The 27,987-nt window shown below is 42.2% G+C and overlaps 2 protein-coding genes across 2 annotated transcripts in view; both read left to right on the top strand.

Annotated features, from left to right (window-relative positions):
- The first annotated feature begins 946 nt into the window (after positions 1–946).
- Positions 947–27,093, top strand: LOC118363668 (ATP-binding cassette sub-family B member 6-like). Its single transcript, XM_035744772.2, has 20 exons — positions 947–1,096; positions 1,750–2,277; positions 4,046–4,189; positions 5,247–5,436; positions 5,695–5,787; positions 7,664–7,856; positions 8,783–8,904; positions 11,919–12,028; positions 12,285–12,350; positions 16,970–17,095; positions 17,713–17,789; positions 18,057–18,120; positions 18,761–18,846; positions 21,002–21,059; positions 21,222–21,326; positions 21,604–21,778; positions 22,147–22,259; positions 22,712–22,806; positions 23,077–23,145; positions 23,412–27,093. The coding sequence occupies exons 2-20, from the start codon at positions 1,762–1,764 to the stop codon at positions 23,569–23,571; spliced, it is 2,562 nt and encodes an 853-aa protein (XP_035600665.1). The 5' UTR covers positions 947–1,096; positions 1,750–1,761; the 3' UTR covers positions 23,572–27,093.
- The window catches only part of LOC118363670 (ATP-binding cassette sub-family B member 6-like), a 75,633-nt gene continuing 48,696 nt past the window's right edge, over positions 1,051–27,987 (top strand). The window contains exon 1 of the mRNA XM_052488502.1: positions 1,051–1,096. The gene's annotated coding sequence lies outside the window, so the exon portion shown is untranslated. The remainder of the gene's footprint in view (positions 1,097–27,987) is intronic.

The following is a 27,987-nucleotide window of genomic DNA, read 5'->3' on the forward strand; positions in this document are numbered from 1 at the left end:
AGGGGTCGGGAGACACTGTGGCCCCATCCGATGATACCCCCGGACAGGGCCAAACAGGAAGTATAAAACCCCACCCACTTTGCCAAAGCACAGCCCCCACACCACTAGAGGGATATCTTTAACCACCAACTTACCATCCTGAGACAAGGCCGAGTATAGCCCACAAAGATCTTCCGCCACGGCACAACCCGAGGGACTGGGGGGCGCCAACCCAGACAGGAAGATCACATCAGTGACTCAACCCACTCAAGTGACGCCAAGTCTAGAACCAACAAGACCCTGAACAGCTTCTACTCCCAAGCCATAAGACTGCTAAAGAGTTAATTAAATAGTTAACCAAATGGTCAAATAATCACTTTATTTCTAGGTATATGTGTATATCTATCTCAAATAACTCGTACCCCTGCACATCAACTCGGTACTAGTACCCTATGTATATAGCCAAGTTATCACTACTCATTGTCTATTTATTATTACTTGTATTAATATGTGTTATTACTTTTCTATTTCTCTTTGTCAATTAATTGTTGGGAGGGGCCGTAATGAAACATTTCACTGTTTGTCTGCACCTGTTGTTTACAAAGCATATGACAAATACAATTTGATTTGTAATGCATTGAAATTGCTACTCCTCATTTTGATAGGAACGATCAAAAAATGTATTTTCTTATCCATTTTAATCATCTGTAGCTAAGATTTTGGTATACTGACTGACTGTATATTCTTCTCTGTAAGCTATGATGAGACCCAGCGTTCAGATGGCATTTTGATGTGAGGTATGATGTCTTTGTATGTACTGTCATCTACTGGCCATATATGAGATTGCGTAACATTATATTTGAACATGCTTGTTATCCAGGGGGCTCTAGGACCCGGTTCAGGCAGTAGTGTTTCGTAAGAAAGTGTCGATTGTCGAGTGATGGAATACTTTACTCCATGCATGCCACAAGAAGAATAAGGACAATTTACAAGTGGATACAACAAGATTACCATTATTGTTGTTTTTGACTTTTAATATCTCTTCGCGTAAAACGAGTTATTTGTTTGGAGCTTCAATTCACTAAATCGCTTTCCAGCACCAGCTTGTCTTGAGAAGGTGAGTGTTGTTATAACAGCAACAAATCTAAGCTAGCTAATTTAGCTAGCTAGCTATCTTGATAGGTCAGACCGATAACGCCACAAATGTATTTATTTACATGTTTATTTAACTAGGCACGTCTCACAAATGATAGCTAGAGAAATATATACTGCTAAGGTTATTCTGAAGCTCTGGTCGTTGTTGTCACATTGTTTAAATATGCCCTCTGTCAAAGAGCGGGCCACCAAGAAAAACAGGCTAACAATGCCACTGGGACAAATGCATCATGATTACCATGATAATATCTGTAGTGCTCAAGAAATTATTCCATGAGAGCAACAACATCTGAAGCATTTGTTTAGAAAGTTCAATTTTATATGACGACAAAAACATAAACATTTAATTATTTTTTTTTGGGGGGGGGGGTGATAGTAAGGTACAGTTGTTCTGAACATTTATGTACATTCAAATTAATAATTTTATTAGTTGGAACTACAATGTGCACCATGACCTCTCTGAACTGGAGCTTGTGAGGGCTTCGTTCCTACATACCAAGCTACTCCATGGTACATTAGACCAGGTTTCTGATCTTGAGCCCTATGTGTAGGCTTAATGTGGTAGTAATATGTCTGTTATAGTGAATACTCTCTTTCCCCTCCCTGTCTTCCCAGCTCCCAGCCACCATGGTGGTAGTGCAAAGCTACTGTGAGGCCAGCGCTTCCATCTCCGAAGCCTGGCTGGAGGGCGGCATCTCGCCCTGCTTCTACTTCACCCTGGTGCCCACCGTCCTGCTTACCCTCTCCTTCTTCTTCGGCGCCTTCCACTGCGTCTGCTACCGCCGCTACGGCACCGAGATGGAGCCCAAGTTCGTGCCGCGCTCGCGCCTCTACGGCCTCCAACTGGCAGTCTCCCTACTCCTCCTGCTGCAGTTCCTAGGGGGGCTGGTGTGGAGGGCAGCCGGAGGAGGGGAGCTCCCCGGCTATGTGGTGCTGTACGGCTGCCTGTCCATGCTGGGCTGGGTCTGGGCAGTGGCCCTGCTAAGGCTGGAGAGGAGGAGGGTGCTGGTGAGGGACCGGACGCGGGGCCACAGCACGGTGCTGCTGCTCTTCTGGGCTGTGGCATTTTCAGCGGAAAACCTGGCCTTCGTCTCCTGGGCCAGCCCCTACTGGTGGTGGGGCCTGGAGAACACACAGCAGCAGGTGAGAGAGGACCAACGGTATTGTTGAGGGTTTAACATTATAGAATGTCCCCAATAGAGCTGACGTGACTCCTCACTCTAGATATCACTCAAAGAGACACGTCTGTTCTACATGATGTATTTATATCTGAATGTTTCACAACCTTGCCTACTGAATGTGGCACTGGGGTCTGTTCAGGAGGGTGTAGCGTTAGAGGACCTTCAGATAGAAATGTATTTGTGTAGAATAAACATGTTTAACTGTCAGGTTAAGTTGGAAATGGTGTTAGATCTGTTCCTTGCATTTCTGTCTATCGTTTGAAACGTTTCATCTCTTTGAATGAACCCCACAGTGAGGATGAACTGCGATCCCATTCCCTAGTTTCATTGAGGTTGTTAAAACGTTGACATATATTGTTACTGGCTATTAGTATTAAACTTAACGTTGAGTTTTTACATTCCATCACACAGGTCTAGTAATTGGCCTCCTAAAAAGTAAGTTAGTCTACTCATAGGGTGTGATACTGTATCTGCATAAATGGGACACATAGGCTAGGTTTTATGTTTCTTAAATCCCATTTCGTAATGACTGTTGTGATTGTAAAAAAAATATTACAAAGCAGTTTCTCGCAAGAAGACAGCTAATATAGAAACTGGCATTCCAACCATGACACAGCAGTGAAAGGGTGCGGAACTATTCTCATTAGTCAGCTTTGAGTAACTCTAGAAGTGCAGAGTCATTGCCCTATGTCATTCTACATCCCTCTCCCTCTGGCCACGCCCCCAAATATAAATGTTGTAACCAATCAGATCATGCCTTTTCTTAGTCCCACCCTGTGGCTGTCATTGGTCGTCCTACTCAGCATGACTTTAGATTGAACAAGTCATGTCTGGAAGTATGGCTGTTTAATATGTCTCCCAGGTGTGTTCAACTGATGCATTCTGAATACATCTTCATTAGCTTTTTACCAAGCTTTCACCATCATCGTTCTTCCAATGGGTTTTTATACCACAAAGTATATGACACGGTCCACTGTTTACTTTGTGTCATAATATGTACACTATTTTACTTTGTACAGTCAGTCTGACTGTAACCACTGACTCACCTCTCACCTTTAAATGATAACCGCTGCCTCACTGAGCAGACTTGATGACAAATCTGCTGATGTGCCCTTGAGCAATGCACTTAACCATAATTGCTCCTGTAAATCGCTCTGGATAAGAGAGTCTGCTAAATGACTTAAATGTAAATTGTATGTGTTGAATGGAGTATTGAAACAATTTTTTCTTATTTAAAGGAATACAAAACTCACTATTTTTTGACTCCTGACGTGCACCATTTGCGATTGGATTGTATTAACAGTCCCATTGGGATTGAATTATCAGTGGACAACATACTAAAATATAGTATATGAGTGCAAGATTCCTTTAAATAGTCAATGTGTAATTGCTACATCCATTTTTGAACTAATGATCTACACCCATTGATTCTTGAAGATTATAACTGAATGAATGCCTCATGAGCTTAGTTCAACTGTCACACCCCATACGAGCTTGTTTTACTTTAATGTTTATAACATTGTAAATGTAAACAAACAGTGTATAACCTCTAAAGATGGTTAAAACTATAATGTTGATACCATGGATGGTCAGTCCTTGCATCCATAGCTCTGTCTATGTATTTGAGTGGTTCCATTTCTTCAGGCCATTCCCTCAGCTTTTTACCAAAACTGCATTTTGCCCCTTTAAAGGTTCAGTCATGACTTAGCGTTTTTCATTCATTACCTCAGGTGGAATTTTCTCTGTGGTTGATGCGCTACATCGGCACAGGAACACTCTTCTTCCTGGGCCTGAAGGCTCCGGGATTACCACGGAGACCGTACATGCTCCTGATCAACGAGGACGAACGTGACGTGGAGGGCGGCACTGGCCAGGTAACCTAGTAATGTAATCATATGTTATTTCTCACATGCGCCGAATACAACAGGTGTAGACTTTACCGTGAAATGCTTACTTACAAGCCCTTAACCAACAATGCAGTTTTAAGAAAATAGAGTTAAGAAAATATTTACTAAATTTAAAAAAAAAAAAGTTTTTAAATATCACATTAAAATAACAATAACGAGGCATTTTACAGGGGGTATCAGCACCGAGTCAATGTGCGGGGGTAGAGGTTAGTCAAGGTAATTGAGGTAATATGTACAGGGAGTTAAGGGTAAAGTGACTGCATAGATAATAAATAGTGAGTAGCCACAGTGTAAAAAAAAAGGTATAGGGGTCCTGGATGGCAGGACGCTTGGCCCCAGTGATTTACTGGGCCGTATGCACTACCCTCTGTAGCGCCTTGCGGTCGGATGCCGAGCAGTTGCCATACCAGGCCTCGGTGCAACCGTTCAGGATGCTCTCAATGTTGTAGCTGTAGAACTTTTTGAGGATCTGGGAACCCACCAATCTTATCAGTCTCCTGAGGAGGAATAGGCATTGTTGTGCATTCTTTGCGACTGTCTTGGTGTGTTTGGACCATGACAGTTTCTTGGTGATGTGGACACCAAGGAACTTGAAGCACTTGAAAACGGCAGCTCCATGGCTTCTGGTTGGGATATGTACGTACGGTCACTGTGGGGACGATATCATCAATGTACTTATGGATGAAGCCGACGACTGAGATGGTATATTCCTCAATGCCATTGGATGAATCCCGGAATTTATTCCAGTCTGTGCTAGAAAAACAGTCCTGTAGCTTAGCATCCGCTTCATCTGACCACTTCAGTATTGAGCGAGTCACTGATACAACCTGCTTTAGTTTTTGCTTGTACGCAGTTTTTTTTTTTTCTAGTTGCACAGGTGACATGTTGGTAGAAATTAGGTCAACCCGATTTAAGTTTCCCTGCATTAAAGTCCCCGGCCACAACCCTTTTTGTTGTTGTTTTTTGTCTCTGTCTGTATTTATTAAGTTCCCAATAACCCCTAATATCTCTATCTGTATGCCAGCCCCTGTTGGATGGGGCAGAGGAATCCCAGTCTACCTGGCAGGACTTTGGGCAGAAGGTGCGTCTGCTGGTGCCCTACATGTGGCCCAAAGGCAGCATGCTGTTACAGGGCCTGGTGGTGCTCTGCCTGTGCCTGCTGGGTCTGGAGAGGGTCATCAATGTCTTTGTGCCCATCTACTACAAGAACATTGGTGAGAGAGCATCCCTCCTTTCGCAACATCTGCCCTAGATCCAGCTTTTATCTGGATTCCTTTTTAAATTCCTACTTGTTTGCTGTCACAGCCTTATTGGTTGTGTTGCAGGTTGTCTTTATTGGTGCTGCGCTGCATATTCTCAGAAGTATTGTGTGATATCATTGTGGCTGACATGATAATCTGCCCAGAAAAACTGTAGAAAAGATGACCTGGACTGTCAACCCTTTTCAAAACCTCTCTCTCTCACTCTCATAGTGAATGAGCTGACTGATGGAAGCAGCTGGAAGACCTTGGCCACCACTGTGTGTGTCTATGTCTTGCTCAAGTTCCTGCAAGGTGGAGGGGCAGGTAAGTGCAAGGTTCTAAAGTGCGACTCATTTGGTAAATAAAATTTTGCCCTGCGACTACTTTTTTAGTATTTAGTCAGCCACCAATTGTGCAAGTTCTCCCACTTAAAAAGATGAGAGGCCTGTAATTTTCATCATAGGTACACTTTAACTATGACAGACAAAAGGAGAAAAAAAATCCAGAAAATCACATTGTAGGACTTTTAATTAATTTATTTGCAAATTATGGTGGAAAATCATTATTTGGTCACCTACAAACAAGCAAGATTTCTGGCTCTCACAGACCTGTAACTTCTTCTTTAAGAGGCTCCTCTGTCCTCCACTCGTTACCTGTATTAATTGCACCTGTTTGAACTTGTTATCAGTATAAAAGACACCTGTCCACAACCTCCAAACAGTCACACTCCAAATTCCACTATGGCCAAGACCAAAGAGCTGTCAAAGGACACCAGAAACAAAATTGTAGACCTGCACCAGGCTGGGAAGACTGAATCTGCAATAGGTAAGCAGCTTGGTTTGAAGAAATCAACTGTGGGAGCAATTATTAGGAAATGGAAGACATATAAAACCACGGATAATCTCCCTCGATCTGGGGCTCCACACAAGATCTCACCCCGTGGGGTCAAAATGATCACAAGAACGGTGAGCAAAAATCCCAGAACCACATGGGGGGACCTAGTGAATGACCTGCAGAGAGCTGGGACCAAAGTAACAAAGCCTACCATCAGTAACACACTACGCTGCCAGGGACTCAAATCCTGCAGTTTGCTAGAGAGCATTTGGATGATCCAGAAGAAGATTGGGAGAATGTCAGATGAAACCAAAATATAACTTTTTGGTAAAAACTCGTCGTGTTTGGAGGACAAAGAATGCTGAGTTGCATCCAAAGAACACCATACCTACTGTGAAGCATGGGAGTGGAAACATCATGCTTTGGGGCGGGTTTTCTGCAAAGGGACCAGGACGACTGATCTGTGTAAAGGAAAGAATGAATGGGGCCATGTATCTCTCCCTAGGTGAGATTTTGAGTGAAAACCTCCTTCCATCAGCAAGATAAAGATGAAACGTGGCTGGGATTTTCAGCATGACAATGATCCCAAACACACCGCCCGGGCAATGAAGGAGTGGCTTCGGAAGAAGCATTTTAAGGTCCTGGAGTGGCCTAGCCAGTCTCCAGATCTCAACCCCATAGAAAATCTGTGGAGGGAATTGAAAGTCCGTGTTGCCCAGCAACAGCCCCAAAACATCACTGCTCTAGAGGAGCATGGAGGAATGGGCCAAAATACCAGCAACAGTGTGTGAAAACCTTGTGAAGACTTACAGAAAACGTTTGACCTCTGGCATTGCCAACAAAGGGTATATAACAAAGTATTGAGAAACTTTTGTTATTGACCAAATACTTATTTTCCACCATAATTTCCAAATAAATTCATTAAAAATCCTACAATGTGATTTTCTGGATTTTTTTTCTCATTTTGTCTGTCATAGTTGAAGTGTACCTATGATGAAAATTACAGGCCTCTCATCTTTTTAAGTGGGAGAACTTGCACAATTAATTGGTGGCTGACTAAATACTTTTTTGCCCCACTGTATATATATATATATTCTGGTGCCCCTAACTTAAAATTGATTCTCAATTAAAATTGAGAACACCAGTGATACCAATATATATATTTTTTAATTTAGAGCCCTGGGTGAGGGGGAATTTCACCTTCCATATTGTCTTTCTCTGCTACACCCATTCCTTGGTCTCCTTGAGTACTTTTATTTTAAATGTCTCTCTCGCTCTATATATCTCCTCTCCCCAACCCCACTCTTACCCTTCCCCCCTGCCCTCTCCCTCTTCTTCTCTTTCCTGAACCTCACTCTCTCCCTAGGTGCGTCTGGCTTCATCAGTAACCTGCGCTCCTTCCTGTGGATCCGCGTGCAGCAGTACACCAACCGGGTGGTGCAGGTGCGTCTGTTCGGCCACTTACACTCACTGTCACTGCGCTGGCACCTGGGCCGACGCACCGGGGACGTCCTGCGTAGCATTGACCGCGGCACCTCCTCCATCAACAGCCTGCTCAGGTGAGTCTCCAAATAATAAATTGTGTGCGTGGTTTTCTGAGCCACGCCCCTACCTTTTTTTTAAAGGTATGCATATCTGTATTCCCAGTCTTGAGAAACCCATTAGGGCCTAATGAATTCATTTCAAGTGACTGATTTTCCTTATGAACTGTAACTCAGTAAAATATTTAAAGTTGTTGCCTGTTGCGTTTTATATTTTTGTTCAGTGTATATACTGTACAGTGCCTTCAGAAAATAAAAAAACAACACATGATTTAAATATGAACAACTGAAATGTCTTGAGTCAATAAGTATTCAACCACTTTGTTATGGAAAACTTAAATACGTTCAGGAGTAAACATTTACTTAACAATAACATTTAAAAAGCAGACATTGAATATCCCTTTGAGCATGGTGAAGTTAGTAATTATACTTTGGATGTTGTATCAATACTCCAAGTCACTACAAAGATACAGGCATCCTTCCTAACCCAGTTGCCGGAGAGGAAGGAAACCGCTCAGGGATTTCACCATGAAGCCTATGGTGACTTTAAAACAGTTACAGTTACTGTTATAGGCTGTGATAGGAGTTGGCTGTAATGGCTGTGATAGGGTAGCCATCAGCGGCAGCTCACCGCTGCTAAATTAATATAGGGGAAACGCTGGACATGCGTGTTTGATCTTGGTGTGATTTACCTTATCCTCAAAGTTTAGAGACTGCTTCCTCAGGGGTTTACTCAATTGTCAAAAAGAGAGATTCAACTGTTCTCCTTTCCACCTTAAAATTGAGTCTACATTCAATGTCTTCCATCACTACCAACCAGTGTGATGTGACCCATCTATGATCCCCCTGTAGTATGTCTTAGTTTCTTAGTGTCATCCTAACCTGTGGACAGTCTGTGTGTTCATTCCGAGTTAAACCTGGCCTCCCTCTCTTTCTCTCCACAGCTACATTGTATTCAGCATCTTCCCCACCATCGCAGATATCGTCATCTCCATCATCTACTTCATCACCTACTTCAACGCCTGGTTCGGACTCATCATATTCGTCTGCATGTTCCTCTACCTCAGTGAGTACAAGGCCTCCTTTCCAGAACCAATTCAGTTATATTTCTACGGTAATAATAATTTGATCTGAGTCAAATGTGTGAAATACTTTCAAATGACGTGACCTGCACCAATGGAATAGTCCCAAAAGTGTAAATTAAATCGAATCAAAATGTATTGGTCACATGCGCCGAATACAACAGGTATTCATTCACCTTACCAGTGAAATGCTTAATTACGGGCCCCTAACCAACAATGCATTTAAAAATTTAAAATACGGATAAGAAATAAAAATAACAAGTAATTAAAGAGCAGCAGTTCAATAACAATAGCGAGAATATGTACAGAGGGGTTCCGGTACATAGTCAGTGTGTGGGGGAACCGGTTGAGGCATTATGTACATGGGTAGAGTTATTAAAGTGACTGCATTGATGGTAACAACAGAGAGTGGCAGCGGTGTAAAAGAGGGGGGAGGACAATGCAAATAGTCTGGGACTTATGGCTTGGGGGTAGAAGCTGTTTAAGAAGCCCTTTGGACCTAGACTTGGCGCTCCGGTACCGCTTGCCGTGCGGTAGCAAAGAGAACAGTCTATGACTTGGGTGGCTAGAGTCTTTGACAATTTTTAGGGCCTCCCTCTGACACCGCCCGGTATAGAGGTCCTGGATAGCAGGAAGCTTGGCCCCAGTGATGTACTGTGCCTTTTGCACTACCCTCTGTAGTTCCTTGTGGACCAGGTAGTGATGCAACCAGTGTCATCGGCAAACTTAATGATGGTGTCTGAGTCATGCCTGGCTGTGCAGTCATGAGTGAACAGGGAGTGCAGGAGGGGACTGAGCACACACCCCTGAGGGGCCCCTGTGTTGAGGATCAGCGTGGCGGATGTGTTGTTACCTAACCTTACCACCTAGGGTGGCCCATCGGGAAGTACAGGATCCAGCTGCAGTGGGAGGTGTTCAATCCCAGGTTCCTTAGCTTATTGATGAGCTTTGAGGGCACTATGGTGTTGAATGCTGAGCTGTAGTAATTGAATAGCATTCTCACATAGGTTTTCCTTTTGTCCAGATGGGAAAGGGCTGTGTGGAGTGCAATAGAGATTGCATTATCTGTTGGGGCGGTGTGTAAATTGGAGTGGGTCTAGGGTTTCTGGGATAATGATGTTGATGTGAGCCATGACCAGCCTTTCAAAGCTACATGGCTACAGATGTGAGTGCTACAGGTCGGTAGTCATTTAGGCAGGTTGCCTTAGTATTCTTGGGCGCAGGCACTATGGTGGTCTGCTTAAAACATGTTGGTATTATAGACTCGGACAAGGAGAGTTTGAAAATGTCAGTGAAGACACTTGCCAGTTGGTCATCGTATGCTCGCAGTACACGTCCTAGTAATCTGTTTGGCCCTGCAGCCTTAAAGGTCTTACTCACATCGGCTGCAGAGAGCGTGATCATAGTCTTCCGGAACAGCTGGTGTTCTCATGCTTGTTTCAGTGCCATTTGCCTCGAAGTGAGCATAGAAGTAGTTTAGCTCATTTGGTAGGCTCGTGTCACTGGGCCGCTCTCGGCTGTGCTTCCCTTTGTAGTCTGTAATGGTTTGCAAGTCCTGCCACATCCACCGAGCATCAGAGCCGGTGTAGTATGATTCAGTCTTAGTCCTGAATTGACACTTTGCCTGTTTGATGGTTCGTTTAAAGGCACAGTGGGATTTCTTATAAGCTTCCGGGTTAGAGTCCCGCTCCTTGAGTGGCAGCTCTAGCCTTTAGCTCAGTGCGGATGTTTCCTGTAATCCATGGCTTCTGGTTGGGGTATGTACGTACGGACACTGTGGGGACGACGTCATTGATGCACTTATTGATGAAGCCAGTGACTGATGTGGTGTACTCCTCAATGCCACCGGAAGAATCCTGGAACATATTCCAGTCTGTGCTAGCAAAACAGTCCTGTAGTTTAGCATCTGCTTCATCTGACCACTTTTTTATTGATCTAGTCACTTCCTTTTGCTTGAAAACAGGAATCAGGAGGATAGAATTGTGGTCAGATTTGCCTTGAGGATGGCGAGGGAGAGCTTTGTATGTGTCTTTTGTGTGTGGAGTAACGGTGGTCTAGAGTGGTCTGTGGTCTGCATTAAAGTTGCCTGCAACTAAGGAGCGCTGCCTCTGAGTGAGTGTTTTCTTGTTTGCTTATGTCGGAATACAGCTCATTCAATGCTGTCTTAGTGCTAGCCTCTGACTGTGGTGGTATCTAAACAGCTACGAAAAATACAGATGAAAACTCTCTAAGTAGATAGTGTGGTCTACAGCTTATCATACTCTATCTCAGGCGAGCAATAGCGCGAGACTTCCTTAGATATTTACAGAAATACATAGTCCGCTGCCCCTTGTCTTACCAGATGCCGCTGTTCCGCCACTGTTCCTGCCGGTACAGAGTATAACCAGCCAGCTGTATGTTGATAGTGTCAACGTTCAGCCACGACTCCGTGAAGCATAAGATATTACAGTTTTGAATGTCCTGTTAGTAGTTTAATCTTGCGCATAGGTCATCTATTGTATTCTCCAAAGATTGCACGTTTGCCAGCAGAATGGAAGGAAGTGGGTGTTATTTGATCGCCTGCGAATTCTCAAAAGGCAGCCCGCCCTTTGGCCCCTTTTTCTCCACCTCCTCTTCACGCATATCACGGGGATCTGGGCATGTTCCCGAGAAAGCTGTATATAGTTTGCGTTGGGCTTGTCAGACTCGTTAAAAGAAAAAAAGGATTCTGCCAGCCCGTGGGGAGTAAACGCAATCCTGATGTCCAGAAGTTAATTTCGGTCATAAGAGACGGTAGCGGCAACATTATGTACAAAATTAGTTTAAAAATAAGTTACAAACAACGCAAATAAACAAACAAAAAACACAATCGGTTGGGGACACGTTAAATGTCTGCCTTCTTCTCCGGCGCCATTTTAATCAATCACACCTATTTGAAAGTATTTTACATATGCGTTCGACCGAGATCCGGTAATACCAATGTAATATTTCATAATGGTCCATCGATACATCTCTTCAGCCCTTACCATCATCATCACGGAATGGAGGACCAAGTACAGGCGAGACATGAACACCCAGGACAACAACACAAAGTCCAAGGCTGTGGACTCCCTGCTCAACTTTGAGACGGTACTGAGATGGTCCCTTTGACCTTTAACCTCTACTTGGAATGTGTTCTTTAGGGCACACAACAGAAAATGTTTAAAAACATTATTCAACATTAACATTCCAGGTAGTCCCTCCCAGTTTGTTTGTTTGATGCTTAATGAACACGACCCAGAATCCCTACCTGCCATGGTGGCACATGAAGATGCCCGCAAACATATTGCATTTCTGCAACTTCAGAGTTGCTTCATGACTGCGATTTGTAATGTTTTTCCAACAGGTGAAGTACTACAACGCAGAGAATTACGAGGTGAACCGTTTTGAGGACGCCATCCTGAAGTATCAGGTAATCCAGGCTATAGATGTCAAACTCTGATGAGTTGAGAATATAGATCTGAGTTAATTTACACCAGAGTGCTTGCTTTGGTTTTTCACATGCACAGTCCCAAGAACCCAGCAGAAATCAGCTTTTCATATATATGACTTTCATTTATCTGTCCAGTCTTTTATATTTAGCCAACAGTTGCATTCATGAGTTGTATTAACAAATGTCAATAATAAAAATTAGGTCAGCCAAAGCAAAAATCTGATAAACATAAATTTATATGAGTGCTGTAAGTACAGAAGTTGTTTGTTTATTGGGAAATGAATGTCCAACTAGTCAGTGACAACTGGAGTTTGACAGCAATTATGTAAGCGTATTACAGTATTAAATTACAGACACTTTGTCCTGGGATTCCCTATGATATTCTATGTAGAAGAACCCCTTATCTTCTAACGATTCTTGTGTTGCTTGTGAGTGTTCGTGGGAGTCTCATCTTTTCATATACTGTATAGCTTTTAATAGTTTGTAGCTCAAACCATTCGGACTCTTTACAAAACCCTGCCCTGGTCCCCTTCAAGATCCACCCTTTTCTCACAAATACCACTCTAGCTCAACCCCTGTTAATCTCACAGACTATGGATGCAGAAGAAATAGACAAATCCAATGTTACAATCCAGAAGTCTGTAGCGCAAACACACTATCTATACAGTTAGAAGTCCTAAATCACGCCTTCATTATGGTGGTGCTCATTGTCTTAACTTGCAAGCCCCTACCCAGCAGTGATATATAGTTCAATATAATATCAAAAAAGTATAATTAATAAGCAAATGTTTTGTAATAACACAAGAAATAAGAGAGGAAGCTATATACAGGGTACATGTGCAGGGATACTGGAGTTAGGTATGTACATGTAGGCAGGGATTAGGAGAAAGTGACTGGTCGCAGGATAAATAATAATAGTAAACAGGATGGCAGAAGCATGTGGTGTGTGTGTGTGGTGAGTGTCAGCAGGTGTGACAGGCGGATGAATACACAGTGCCTTCAGAAAGTATTCATACCCCTTGACTTATTCCACATTTTGTTTTTACAGCCTAAATTCAACATAGATTAAATAGAATTTTGTCTCTCCCATCTACACACAATACCCCATAATGAGTAAGTGAAAATGTGTTTTTAGACATTTTTGCAAATGTATTTAAAATGAAATACAGAAATATCAAATTAACTTAACTTTTCACTCTCAGGAGTCAATACTTTGTAGGAGCACTTTTCGCAGTGATTACGGCTGTGAGTCTTTCTGGATGGGTCTCTAAGAACTTTCCACACCTGGATTGTGTAACATTTGCCCATTTTTATTCTTTAAAAACTCTTCAAGCTCTGTCAAATTGGCTGTTGATCATTGCTAAACAACCATTTTCAGATCTTGCCTTAGATTTTAAAGTAGATTTAAGTCAAAACTGTAACACACCACTCAGGAACATTTACTGTCTTCTTGGTAAGCAACTCCAGTGTAGATTTGACTTTGCGTGTTAGGTTATTGTCCTGCTGAAAGGTGAATTCATCTTTCAGTGTCTGGTGGAAAGCAGACTCAACCAGGTTTTCCTTGAAGGATTTTGCCTGTGCTTGGTAGCCATTCCGTAAAAAAAAAAAAAATCTGAAAAACTCCTCAGTCCTTAATGATTACAAGCATACCCATAACATGATGCAGCCACCACTATGCTTGAAAATATGGAGAGTTACGGTACTCAGTTAATTGCTTTGACACATTTCTTGCAGCAGGTAATTAGTGATTAGTAATTAGTGTTGGGCCAGTAACAGGAACGGTTGCTGGATTGAATCCCTGAGCTGACAAGGTAAAAATCTGTCGTTCTGCCCCTGAGGAAGGCAGTTAACCCACTGTTTCCCGGGCGCCGAAAACGTGGATGTCGATTAAGGCAGCCTACTGCACATCTCTGATTGAGGGGTTGGGTTAAATGCGGAAGACACATTTCAGTTGAATACATTCAGTTGGACAACTGATTAAGTATCCCAACTTTCCCTTTCCCTATTACTTTAGTACCTTGTTGGAAACAGGATGCATGTTTTGGAATATTTGTATTCTATACAGGCTTACTTCTTTTCACTCTGTCAATTAGTTTAGTATTATGGAGTAACTACAATGTTGTCGATCCATCCTCAGCTTTCTTCTATCACAGCCAAGTAACTGTTTTAAAGTCACCATTGGCCTCATGGTGAAATTCCTGAGCGGTTTCCTTCCTCTCCGGCAACTGAGTTAGGAAGGATGCCTGTATTTTTGTAGTGACTTGGTGTATTGATACATCAGCCAACGTGTAGTTAATAACTTCACCATGCGCAAAGATATTCAACGTTAGCTTTTTTTTATCTACCTATAGGTGCCCTTCTTTGGTGCCCTTCTGCATTGGAAAATCTCTGGTCATTGTGGTTGAAATTCACTGCTCGTCTGAGGGACCTTACCATTATCTGTATGTGTGGGGTACAGAGATGAGGTAGTCATTCAAAAGTCATGTTCAACACTTACTGCACACAGAGTGAGTCCATGCGACTAATGTGACTTTAAGCACATTTTTACTCCTAACTTATTAAGACTTGCCGTAACAGAGGTTAAATACCTATTGACGCAAGACACTTCAGCTTTTAATTTTTAATTAATTTGTAAAGATGTCTAAAATGTATAATTCCAGTGTGTGTGTGTGTGTGTGTGTGTGTGTGTGTGTGTGTGTGTGTGTGTGTGTGTGTGTGTGTGTGTGTGTGTGTGTGTGTGTGTGTGTGTGTGTTTTTTTTCACAATTCCTGACATTTAATCATAGTAAAAAATCCCTGCATTAGGTCAGTTAGGATCACCACTTTATTTTATGAATGTGAAATGTCAGAATAACAGTAGAGAGAATGATTAATTTCAGCTTTTATTTCTTTCATCACATTCCCAGTGGGTCAGAAGTTAACATACACTCAATTAGTATTTGGTAGCATTGCCTTTCAATTGTTTAACTTGGGTCAAATGTTTCAGGCAGCCTTCCACAAGCTTCCCACAATAAGTTGGGTGAATTTTGGCCCGTTCCTCCTGACAGAGCTGGTGTAACGGAGTCAGGTTTGTAGGCCTCCTTGCTGGCACACGCTTTTTCAGTTCAGCCCACACATTTTCTATAGGGTTTAGGTCAGGGCTTTGTGATGGCCACTCCAATACCTTGACTTTGTTGTCCTTAAGCCATTTGGAAGTATGCTTGGGGTCATTGTCCATTTGGAAGACCCATTTTCAACCAAGCCATAACTTCCTGACTGGTGTCTTGATATGTTGCTTCAATATATCCAAATAATTTTCCATCCTCATGATGCCATCTATTTTGTGAAGTGCACCAGTCTCTCCTGCAGCAAATCACCCCCACAACATGATGCTGCCACCCCCGTGCTTCATGGTTGGGATGGTGTTCTTCGGCTTGCAAGCCTCCCCCTTTGTCCTCCAAACATAACGATTGTCATTATGGCCAAACAGTTTTGTTTCATCAGACCAAAGCACATTTCTCCAAATAGTACGATTTTTGTCCCCATGTGCAGTTGCAAACCGTAGTCTGGCTTTTTATGGCCGTTTTGGAGCAGTGGCTTCTTCCTTACTGAGCTGCCTAACAGGTTATGTCGATATAGGACTCGTTTTACTGTGGATAGATACTTTTGTACCTGTTTCCTCCAGCATCTTCACGAGGTCCTTTGCTGCTGTTCTGAGATTGATTTGCACTTTTCGCACCAAAGTACGTTCATGTCTAGGAGACAGAACGAGTCTCCTTCCTGAGCGGTATGACGGCTGCGTGGTCCCATGGTGTTTCTACTTGCGTACTATTGTTTGTACAGATGAACGTGGTACCTTCAGGCGTTTTGAAATTGCTCCCAAGGATGAAACAGACTTGTGGAGGTCTACAATTGTTTTTTTTGGCTGATTTATTTTGCTTTTCCCATGATGTCAAGCAAAGAGGCACTGAGTTTGAAGGTAGGCCTTGAAATACATCCACAGGTACACCTCCAATTGACACAAATTATGTCAGTTAGCCTATCAGAAGCTTCTAAAGCCATGACATCATTTTCTGGAATTTTCCAATCTGTTTAAAGGCACAGTCAACTTAGTGTATGTACATTTCTGACCCACTGGAATTGTGATACAGTGATATAAGTGAAATAATCTGTCTGTAAACAATTGTTGGAGAAATTACTTGTGTCATGCACAAAGTAGATGTCCTAGCTAAAACTGTAGTTTGTTAACAAGAAATGTGTGGAGTTGTTGAAAAACGAGTTTTAATGACTACTACCTAAGTGTATGTAAACCTCCGACTTCAACTGTACATGTAAACAGGAGTAATAGTGACCAGTAGCAGAATGAATAGATGTATACAAAAAAATGTTTGACCACCTCAGAAGCATAGTTAAATAGAGCTTGCCATCATTAATGATGTTCTAGGATTTTAGAACTGCAACCAGCAGACATTTCTTTAGCTTTTGTATCTCTATCCTGGTTCTAGGTCTGTTCAGCAGTGCAAACAGACAGCACAAACCGATCTGGGACCAGACTATAACTCTTTTGATTGTACTGTTGCGTTTGTGGACTTTTTATCTGTCTGTCCCCTCCCGTCTTAGACCTCAGAGTGGAAGACACAAGCTTCTCTGGCCTTCCTAAACCAGACACAGAACCTGATCATCGGTTCAGGTCTACTGGCCGGGTCACTGCTCTGTGCCTACTTTGTCCAGGAGGGCAAGTTTAAGGTACTGAGCTCGGAGCCGTTACTAGCTTAAAGGGAAAGTTGAGTATTTTACAATTTAATGTTAGATGGTTCCTCACCCTGACAATAGTCTATGAGCCAGGACTATGGTAATTTATCCATGTTTGGATTTAGTAAATAACCACTTTCAGGGTGAGAAACTATTTAACATGAAGTTGTGAACTACTGAAGTTCCCGGAAAAGGTCTAGATACTCATCCACTTTTCTCTACTCTATGCTATGGCTATGTTGTTTTTTGGCTCTATGTCCTACATTAGATTAGAAAACGTTATTATACTCTATTAAGGAAATTATTTGTAACTTGCTTTGCCGACAAAAGCAATCAATACAAATGCACAACATCACTACTAGGCCGTGCAGCCTTGCTACTTTATGCATGTATGTTTTCATGCATGTTTGAACATTTGCTAAAAAACGTACTTTTGCACACAGTGTTGTGGTACTACATGTTTTTCTCAGTAATACATGTGGTATAATGAAGTATACATTAAAGTCAGATGCTGTGAACTTTAGCCTGGTTAAACAAAACTGAACAAAGTGAAACAATAGTGAACCAAGTGTTCAGTCTGGTTTAACCAGGCTAATGCACTCTATTTCCAGGTTGGAGACTTTGTCCTCTTCGGCACCTACATCATCCAGCTCTACACCCCTCTCAACTGGTTTGGAACCTACTATAGGTGAGAGGTGTTATGGGCTGGGTTTCAATTCTACTTCCTGTCACCTTCTCTAGTCTCTTTTATGTCTGTCACTTATAGCTAAATTGACTGTATTGGTTTCCACCATATTGCTTCCACATGTCTGACTTGATCAGGAAAGACACAAGCAAATGAAGCTAGACTATTGACACAGATCTATGGAAGGCATTGTTTATAGCATCATGTACTACAGTACCCATAATGCACAACTGGTTCTCTTTATAATACTTATGTCCTCAACCTCCACAGAATGATCCAGAACTCCTTTATCGACATGGAGAGCATGTTTAAGCTCTTCACAGAGGAAGAGGAGGTAATTTTGAAATTGGTTGTCAATGACCAGCTTTTTGGTGTGTATGGGAGATACTCAATTGGAAAAGTCTGTCCTCTCCTCCATTCCTCCACCCTCCGTGACCTGGAAAAACGATAAGTGATCGAGAAGTACCAATTCGCAAGTAGGTTGTTTTCTCCCATCCTCGACTACCTACTTCGACCGAGGATGCACAATAGTATCCTCGTAGCAGGAAGCATGGAAGTGTTTTAAAATCTCTTCGAATCAGCTTTTGTTTTCTCGGAGTAGAAAAGCATGTTCACATTTAAAAACAATACACTATATACAAAAGGATAAGTCCTTTTATCTATAAAATGTCGTGCACAACTAGCTAATTTAGTTTTTTATCACTACACATTTATTTTGCTGTAAGCATCATTTGCCTGATGATGCGTCAGTGTAGAAAGTCTAATTTCATGAAAAGCTTATTTGTTTCCACGTTCCTTCTCCTTGTCACCTCTCCTTGATTACCTTCAACCTTTTTCAAACGAGGCGAGGACGGGAGGGAGGAGGCAAGCAAAACCAATCGAGATTCTCCCTGTGTCAGAATCTAATCTTTGCATTTCATTATGGGAAATACATTTCTTGTAATTTGATGTGCTTTTTTTTTATTTCTCTTCAGGTGAAGGACATGGTGAATGCAGGGAACCTTCTCTATAAACTGGGAAAAGTGGAGTTTGAGAATGTGTACTTTAACTACACTGACGGGTAAGTCCTAAGATTTGTATTTATTTATATTCAGGTCTTGTTTTGACTGATGAAACGTGTTTAGGCTATACACAGAGACTGATTCAGAAACAGTTTGATGAATAATTATATTTGTGGTAGTTCCAGCGTTCTCCTTTGATTGGCGACATAGGTCTGGGTGCCTTGTAAGGATCTGACGGCGAGTGGGTAATCTCCCTTTACCATCGGTCCAATTAGCCAACGTACAATCATTGGATAATACGGTAGACAATAAATAAAGCAAACAGGAAAATGCTCATCCAGAGTCAGCTAGTGGCCGGGGACTTTAATGCAGGGAAACTTAAATCTACCTTACCTCATTTCTACCCGCATGTTAAATGTGCAGCCAGAGGGGGGAAAAAAACTCTAGACCACCTTTACTCCACACACACACACAGATGTGTACAAAGCTCTCCCCTGCCCTCAATTTGGCAAATCAGACCACAATTCTATCCTCCTGATTCCTGCTTACAAGCAAAAACTAAAGCAGTAAGCATCAGTGACTCGGTCAATAAAAAAGTGGTCAGATGAAGCAGATGCTAAGATACAGGACTGTTTTGCTAGCACAGTACTTCCGATGGCATTGAGGAGTACACTACATCAGTCACTGGCTTCATCAATAAGTCCATCAATGACTTTGTCCCCACAGTGACTGTACGCACATACCCCAACCAGAAGCCATGGATTACAGGCAACATCCGCACTGAGCTAAAGGGTAGAGCCGCCGTTTTCAAGGAGCAGGACTCTAACCCGGAAGCTTATAAGAAACCACGCCACGCCCTCCGACGAACCATCAAACAGGCAAAGCATCAATACAGGACTAAGATTGAATCGTACTACACTGGCTACGACTCTCGTCGGATGTGGCAGGGCTTGCAAACTATTATAGACTACAAAGGGAAGCACAGCTGCAAGCTGTCCAGTGACACGCGCCTACCAGACAAGCTAAATTACTTCTATGCTCGCTTCGAGGCAAGTAACACTAAAACATGCATGAACGCATCAGCTGTTCCGGACGACTGTGTGATCACACTCTCCATAGCCAATGTGAGTAAGACCTTTAAGCAGGTCAACATTCACAAGGCCGCAGTGCCAAACGGATTACCAGGACGTGTACTCAGAGCATGTGCTGACCAACTGGCAAGTGTCTTCACTGACATTTTCAACCTGTCCCTGTCTGAGTCTGTAATACCAACACGTTTCAAGCAGACCACCATAGTCCCTGTGCCCAAGAACACTAAGGTAACCTGCCTAAATGGACTACAGGTAAAGGAGGACCGAGCACAACCCCAATTCTCATTGACAGGGCTGTAGTGGAGCAGGTTGAGAGCTTCAAGTTCCTTGGTGTCCACATCACCAACAAACTATCATGGTCCAAACACACCAAGACAGTCGTGAAGAGGGCACGACAAAGCTATTCCCCCTCAGGAGACTAAAAATATTTGGCTTGGGTCCTCAGATCTTCAAAAGTTACTACAGCTGCACCATCATTACTGCCTGGTATGGCAACTGCTCTGCCTCCGACCACAATGCACTACAGGGGGTAGTGCGTTCGGCCCAGTACATCACTGGGGCCAAGCTTCCTGCCATCCAGGACCTCTATACTAGGCAGTGTCAGAGGCAGGCCCTAAAAATTGTCAAAGACTCCAGCCACCCTAGTCATAGACCGTTCTCTCTGCTACCCCACGGCAAGCGGTACCGGAGCGCCAAATCTAGGTCCAAAATGCTTCTTAACAGCTTATCAAATGGCTACCCAAACTAGTTGCATTACCCCCCTCTTTTACGCTGCTGCTACTCTCTGTTTATTATCTATGCATAGTCACTTTAACTCTACCTACATGTACATATTACCTCAACTAACTGGTTCCCCCGCACATTGACTCTGTACCGGAATCCCCTGTATAAAGCCTCGCTATTGTTATTTTATTGCTGCTGTTTATTTTTTTATATATTTTTTTTACTTATCTGTTTTTTACTTAACACTTATTTTTCTTAAAATTGCGCTGTTGTTTTAGGGCTTGTAAGTAAGCATTTCGCAGTAAGGTCTACACCTGTATTATTCAGGCGCGTTTGACAAATCAAATTTGATTAAATATATATTTTGTGCTTCTGTGTGTTTTTTTTTTTTTTTTTTAAGGAAGGAGATCCTTAAGGACGTATCATTCACTGTGCAGCCAGGCCAGACTGTTGCATTGGTAAGATTGGATTCGAAGCTTCCGAGCATTACCCAGAGGCTACGCACACTTGAGCAGTGTTTGATTTCTCTCTATCAGTCATTGGATGGTTTGTGTCTGGACCATGTGTAGTACAGATGTTTCTTGCTTCTCAACAGTTTGTGTCTTTATTGACATCCCTAGGTTGGCCAGTCAGGGTGTGGTAAGAGCACCATCCTTCGCCTGCTCTTCCGTTTTTATGACGTCCAGGGAGGATGCATCCGCATCGATGGCCAGGACATCTCTAAGGTGAGTAATTTGCCCAGTTGCACAAAAATAGTTCCCAGACAAACTGCCTTGTTAGCAGATGCTGTATATAACATTAGGTTTGTTATATGTTGGTGGTCTTCTGGTTCAGTTAGACAGTATAGTTAATATGATACACACCTGGGTCGTGTTCATTAGGCACCAAATTAAGAAAAAACTATTATCAGGACGTTTGAAAACATTTTTCCGTTGCGTGTCCTAATGAGCTTGACCTTGTATTAATATAGTGTGTTCTGAGCCTCTTGGTATCTGAGTGCAGGTGAAGCAGGTGTCTCTGCGTGCCCACATTGGCGTGGTGCCCCAGGACACGGTCCTCTTCAACGACAACATCCGCGACAACATCCGCTACGGACGAATCTCTGCCAGCGACCACGAAGTGGAGGAGGCGGCTATCGCCGCAGACATTCACGAGAAGATCCAGACGTTCCCAGAAGGTATGGAAATAACACAGCCTCTTTTTCTGGTTTCCCAGACACCGATTAAGCCTTGTCCTAGACTAAAACACTATTTCAGTGGAGATTTTCTATTGAGTCCAGGACTAGGCTTAATCTGGGCCTGGAAACCAGAACTGTATGTTGCCATTATATTTCTGTCTGTAGTTAACCTGAAGGTGGCTTATGGTGTCAATATTGTTGTTTTAAGGGTTTGTATTTACTAACCCCATTTGCAGAATAATTTTGACATCTAAATCTCCTCAAACAAGTGGGGAAATTTGCAGCGTTCACACAGTAGCTGCCAGGTGCATTGTTACTGTATGAGGTGGGTGACATTTGTGTCTGTTTTCTGTCTGTCCCCCTCCCAGGATACGACACCCAGGTGGGCGAGAGGGGTCTGAAGCTGAGCGGGGGGGAGAAGCAGAGGGTGGCTATCGCCCGGACCATCCTCAAGGCCCCTCAGATCATCCTGCTCGATGAGGTAAACTTTCAGGAAGGGCCACAAGGAGGGTCAATGACCGTGTTCAAATAGATGCCCCGAGACACTGATCTTGGGTCAGTTTCATTTTTTTTTCTTTTTGGGCTAAGTTTAGGATTGGGGAGGGAAAGCTGGTCCTAGATCTTTATCTAGGAGAAACTTCACCCGGAGCGTTCAAATACTTTAAAAACACACTTCAAATTGATAGGTAAACACAATGGCTCTATCACCAGTCCAGCCATGTCCAATCAAATATTTTTTCAAGAACGAGAGGAAGCAAGGATTCATTCTTAACGTATTTGATGAGGGCCAATGTTTGCCCCCACACCACTGATCCTCCTGTCATATTGTGTTACAGTGGATTAATACAAGTTCACTGAACTTGAATATTTTAGTCATGTTTATCTCATTTATCTCATAGTCAATTTATCTCATAAAGTTTTCCCTCTGCACAGGCCACATCTGCTCTCGACACACAGACGGAGCGCAACATTCAGGCGTCGCTCACCAAAGTGTGCTCCAATCGGACCACCATCGTCGTGGCTCACAGGTAAGGGATGGGTCTCAGGTGGACAAAAATGCATGTATGGAGGGAACCCATACATTAGGATCAGTGGAGACTGCTGAGGGGAGGGTGGCTCATAATAATGGCTGGAACGCAGCGAATGGAATGGCATCATGATGTATTGGATACCATTCCACTCCAGCCATTACCACTAGCCTGTCCTCCTCAATTATGGTACCAACTAATACCCTTCTAATGTTAAGCTTATATGGTTTGGATCTTTATTTTGTCTGATTGTGAATCGTCTGTCTTCAGGTTGTCGACCATCATCGGTGCCGACCAGATTCTTATTCTAAGTGACGGTCAGATAGCAGAGCGAGGACGGTGAGTGAATGGTTGAAAGAGTGATTGTTCTATTTCTGCACACTCAACAAGCCTATTCCAATCAAAATATTGTTTTATGCTCGTCAAGAAACAAACATCTAAAGAATGTATGTAAATGCCAAGAATGGGACAGGCCAATGTTTATGATGCTTCTCACACTATAGTCCTATTCTCAAAACCATATAGTGGGAACATCTTGGCGATGATGTTAATGGTGATTGTGTGTCCCCATTGTAACTACATATTCTCCACTTTCTCCCTCCCAGGCATGATGAGCTGCTGGCTAAGGGAGGGTTGTACTGTGACATGTGGATGAAGCAGCAACATGCCCAGGACTCAGACTCAGCCTCTGACACAGAAGCCAAAGACAGGAAGTCTGAGAAACTACAGCCCCCATCAGTCACTGCAGGCCACAGGAGCCACTGAGTATAGAGTGAGAGGTTCAAGGATATGTAGACATTGTGAGGAGATGGAGGAGGACGAGAGACGCAGTGAGAGTATTAGATACCTCAAAAGGCTGTTTTGTCTGCACTTTTTTCAGGTATCTGTCCATCGAGGTTCATTCGGTCATGAGTGAAGTTTTAAGCAGATATTTATTGGGTGTTTAATGTTTGATCATTCAATCAAAATGTTTGTGCCATGAATGCCTCGGGCCAGTTGTTTTTAAGTGTATTCAGTATCGTGTTCATTAGGTTAACAGAAAATGTTTTAAAACGTTTTAAAATCTAAAATTAGTGTTTCTTATTGGACAAGTCCAGGAAGTCCCTCCTTATTGCAGTCTGTTTTGATCAGTTTTCTGCGTAATTAATCTCACTTGTTCCACCGCAATTTTTTGAAATTGAGTCAAATGCTCGTTAACATGTCGGAAAAGATACAAGAACGAGTAGCAGAAGCAGGGCGGTAGCTCCCTCCCACACAAACTCTTTCTGCAAGTTACGGGCAAGTCTAGGGGCCAAATGTCCCCTCTTCCAAAATGTGAAAGATATGAACACCTGCAAAATCCTAATTTATCCAAATAATCAGTGGCAAAAATCTGTGCACCTCGCTGTTGTCGCATCCCACAGTCTGTTGACATACACTACGATACCAGTTCTGTTACATGCTTCTGTCCACGAGAGATTATTGCCTAATGAACATGACCAGGACTCAGTATAATTTGTCCTCTTGCTGTCTGAAGTCGGTTGACTGCAGCCGTCCAGAGAAGTGGCCAAAGTAGACTAATACCTACCCTTAAGCGCAGGTATAGGCAGTTTGGCACAGTGTCTCACAAAACTTTGAATTGTTGACTAATGTTTAGGGGTTGACGAATGTATTAGTTTTATTTACAGCATCTAGAGATAATTTTATTTTTACTATACCCACTTTAAGCTTATTTTTTTAGCTATTATACAAGCAATAGACTTACATTATACTTTATAGACTAATGAAACGATTCAGACCGAATTTAATGTTTAAACAAAGAAATCTGTTGCACTCTTAAAAAAAAAGAATTATAAGTACAAAGGTATGTGTATGAGAACTTCAACTTTAAAATTTTAATTTGGTTATTAGTAAAACAGATATTTAGTCTGTGTTTGGTCTGTTTCACATCCAAGCTGCATCAATTTTACCCCAATCAGACTCGGGTCTAGGTGTTGACTGATGCATGCCAAATTATCCTGTAAATTGTATTTGTCACCAATGGTGATCAATAAGAACTACTGGCAGTATATTAAAGAGAACAGAATCGGTAGAATTGACTAAATTCACAGCGGAAACGCAAACCTTTCTCTATGAATGAACTCAGAATCCGCAAGCCTGTCTGTGCTGCTACCCGTTTTGAGTAAAGAACTACTGTAAGTGTATCTTTATTTTAATGGAAGAAATATGTCTGTATTTGAATTTGTTAATATCTATGCCTTGCATTCCCAAGGCAGTGTGGAGTTTGTCAATATCTGTTGATAATAATCATACTCCATTTACAGTACGTATTGTCAAATTCTGTTTAATTTATTTTTAAAAAGGACCATAAGGGAAGATCTAGCCATTTAGCTGAACTTGAGTTATTTGAGAGAGAATGTGGACTTTACACTACCGTTCAAATGTTTGGGGTCACTTAGAAATGTCCTTGTTTTTGAAAGAAAAGCTCATATTTTTGTCCATTTAAATAACATCAAATTGATTAGAAATCAAATTGATCAGAAATACAGTTAATGTTGTAAATGACTATTGTCGCTGGAAACGGCAGAGTTTTTAAAAAAAATGGAATATCTACATAGGCGTACAGAGGCCCATTATCAGCAACCATCACTCCTGTGTTCCAATGGCACATTGTGTTAGCTAATCAAAGTTTATCATTTTAAAAGGCTAATTGATCATTAGAAAACCATTTTGCAATTATGTCAGCACAGCTGAAAACTGTTGTTCTGATTAAAGAAGCAATACAACTGTACTTCTTTAGACTAGTTGAGTATCTGGAGCATCAGCATTTGTATGTTCGATTACAGGCTCAAAATGGCCAGAAACAAATAATTTTCTTCTGAAACTTGTCAGTCTATTCTTGTTCTGAGAAATGAAGGCTATTCCATGCGAGAAATTGCCAAGAAACTGAAGATCTCGTACAACACTGTGTACTACTCCCTTCACAGAACAGCGCAAACTGGCTCTAACTAGTTATGTGACTTCTGAAGGTAATTGGTTACACCAGATTTTATTTAGGGGCTTCATAGCAAAGGGGGTGAATGCATATGCATGCACCACTTTTCTGTAATTTTAAGACATTTGTTTTCACTTCACCAATTTGGACTATTTTGTGTATGTCCATTACATGAAATAAAAATAAAAATACTTTTAAATTACAGGTTGTAATGCAACAAAATTGGAAAAATGCCAAGGGGGATGAATACTTGTGCAAGGCACTGTACAGCACTGTGTACTACTCCCTTCACAGAACAGCGCAAACGGACTCTAAACAGAGTAGAAACGAGTGGGAGGCCCCGGTGCACAACTGAGCAAGAGGACAAGTACATTAGTGTCTAGTTTGAGAAACAGATGCCTCACAAGTCCTCAACTGGCAGCTTCATTAAATAGTACCCGCAAAACACCAGTCTCAACTTCAACAGTGAAGAGGCGACTCCGGAATGCTGGACTTCTTGGCAACGTGTCATTGGAACACAGGAGTGATGGTTGCTGATAATGGGCCTCTGTACACCTATGTAGATATTCCATAAAGAATCTACCGTTTCCAGCGACAATAGTCATTTACAACATTAACAATGTCTACACTGTATTTCTGATCAAGTTGATGTAATTTTAATGGACAATTATTATAATTTTTTTCAAAAACAAGGACATTTCTATGTGACCCCAAACTTTTGAATGTTAGTGTTTATCTACGTGAAGTCCTTAGGGTTACAGGTTTGGGGTTGAATCAGAATTGGAAACTGCATTAATCAAGGGGAAGTGAAAACTGACATACTTAACATCCATATAGTGCACAGCGGACTTTACATCATGAAAAGCTGTCGGACTGTGAAATAATTAGATGAATCGCAATGCATTTGAGCATTTGTGACTGCAGAAGTAATACCAAAGAGTGGTTCTGCTAGCAAATCACTGCTCTACCACTACAGCAGTCAGTAGTTTGTAGGTGTACAATGCACAAACTGTTGCATTCAAATTACTTACACGAATGCACCATGAGTTTGAAATGTTCTGTGACATTGACACCACAGGAGGTTGGTGGCACCCTAACTGGGGAGAACGGGCTTGTGGTAATGGCTGGAGCAGAATCAGTGGAATGGTATCAAATATATCACTATTGGTTTCCATGTGTTTGATGCCGCTGCATTTGCACTGTTCCAGCTATTCCTTTTGAGCAGGCCTCCCCTCAGCAGCCTCCACTGATTGACACAGAGAAAAATGTGTTTGTTTTGTCTTATATGTTAATAAAGGGTATAATTAAAGGTGTATTGTGACGAAGTGGGCTCTGTTTTTACTAATTTACCATATTGCTAGCTGTATATTGTTAGACAACATTTTGTAGCCATACAGTAACTTGCATAACTGTCCCCAAGACTGTTCCCTCCCTCCCTTCATCTCAGCTGTTGATTGGTTTCTAAGCGGGCTTGTCAGCAATTACAACGGGTGTAACTGCTGTGCTAGCTAGTGCTGTTTTATAGATATTCAGCTAGAGTTTTCTCTTTCTAGTATTTGGCTAATGTTAGATAGACAGCATGGATTTCAACCAATTGTTTAATGAATGAACATTTCAATTTTCTGACTTGGAGACCTGAAAGGAGCTGTGTAGCTACGCTCCCCGTCCAAACTGACAGAGCTTGAGAGGATCTGCAGAGAAGAATGGGAGAAACTCCCCAAATTTAGACCATTTTTCCATACAGAATCTTTCCGGATCCTTGATATCATTCGTCTGTGCTTATGGAATGCCCTCTTCAATTCAAACCACAGGATTTCGATATGGTTCAAATCGGTAGACTAAGATGGCCATTGCACTCTTTAGATTTTGTGGTCAATTAACCATTTCTGTGTGGATTTTGATGTGTGCTTGGGGTTATTGTCTTGCTGGAAGATCCACTTGCAGCCAAGTTTCAGCCTCCTAGCAGAGGCAACCAGGTTTTGGCTAAAATGTCCAGGTACTTAGTAAAGTTCCTGACCCATGCCAAATCTGGAAAGATTAAGTATGGAGGAATGGTCTAAGATCCCTCCCAGTGTGTTCTACAATCTCATAAAACATTTTTGATAAAGGCTCGGTGTCATTATCCTCACAGGGGGAGGCTGCTGGAGTTTTGAAAACGAGTGGCAATAATTTTGAGACTTTTGTTTTTGTTGCAGAAAATTATTACT

This window comes from Oncorhynchus keta, chromosome 30 (genome assembly GCF_023373465.1).
Source record: "Oncorhynchus keta strain PuntledgeMale-10-30-2019 chromosome 30, Oket_V2, whole genome shotgun sequence".
Taxonomy (NCBI): domain Eukaryota; kingdom Metazoa; phylum Chordata; class Actinopteri; order Salmoniformes; family Salmonidae; genus Oncorhynchus; species Oncorhynchus keta.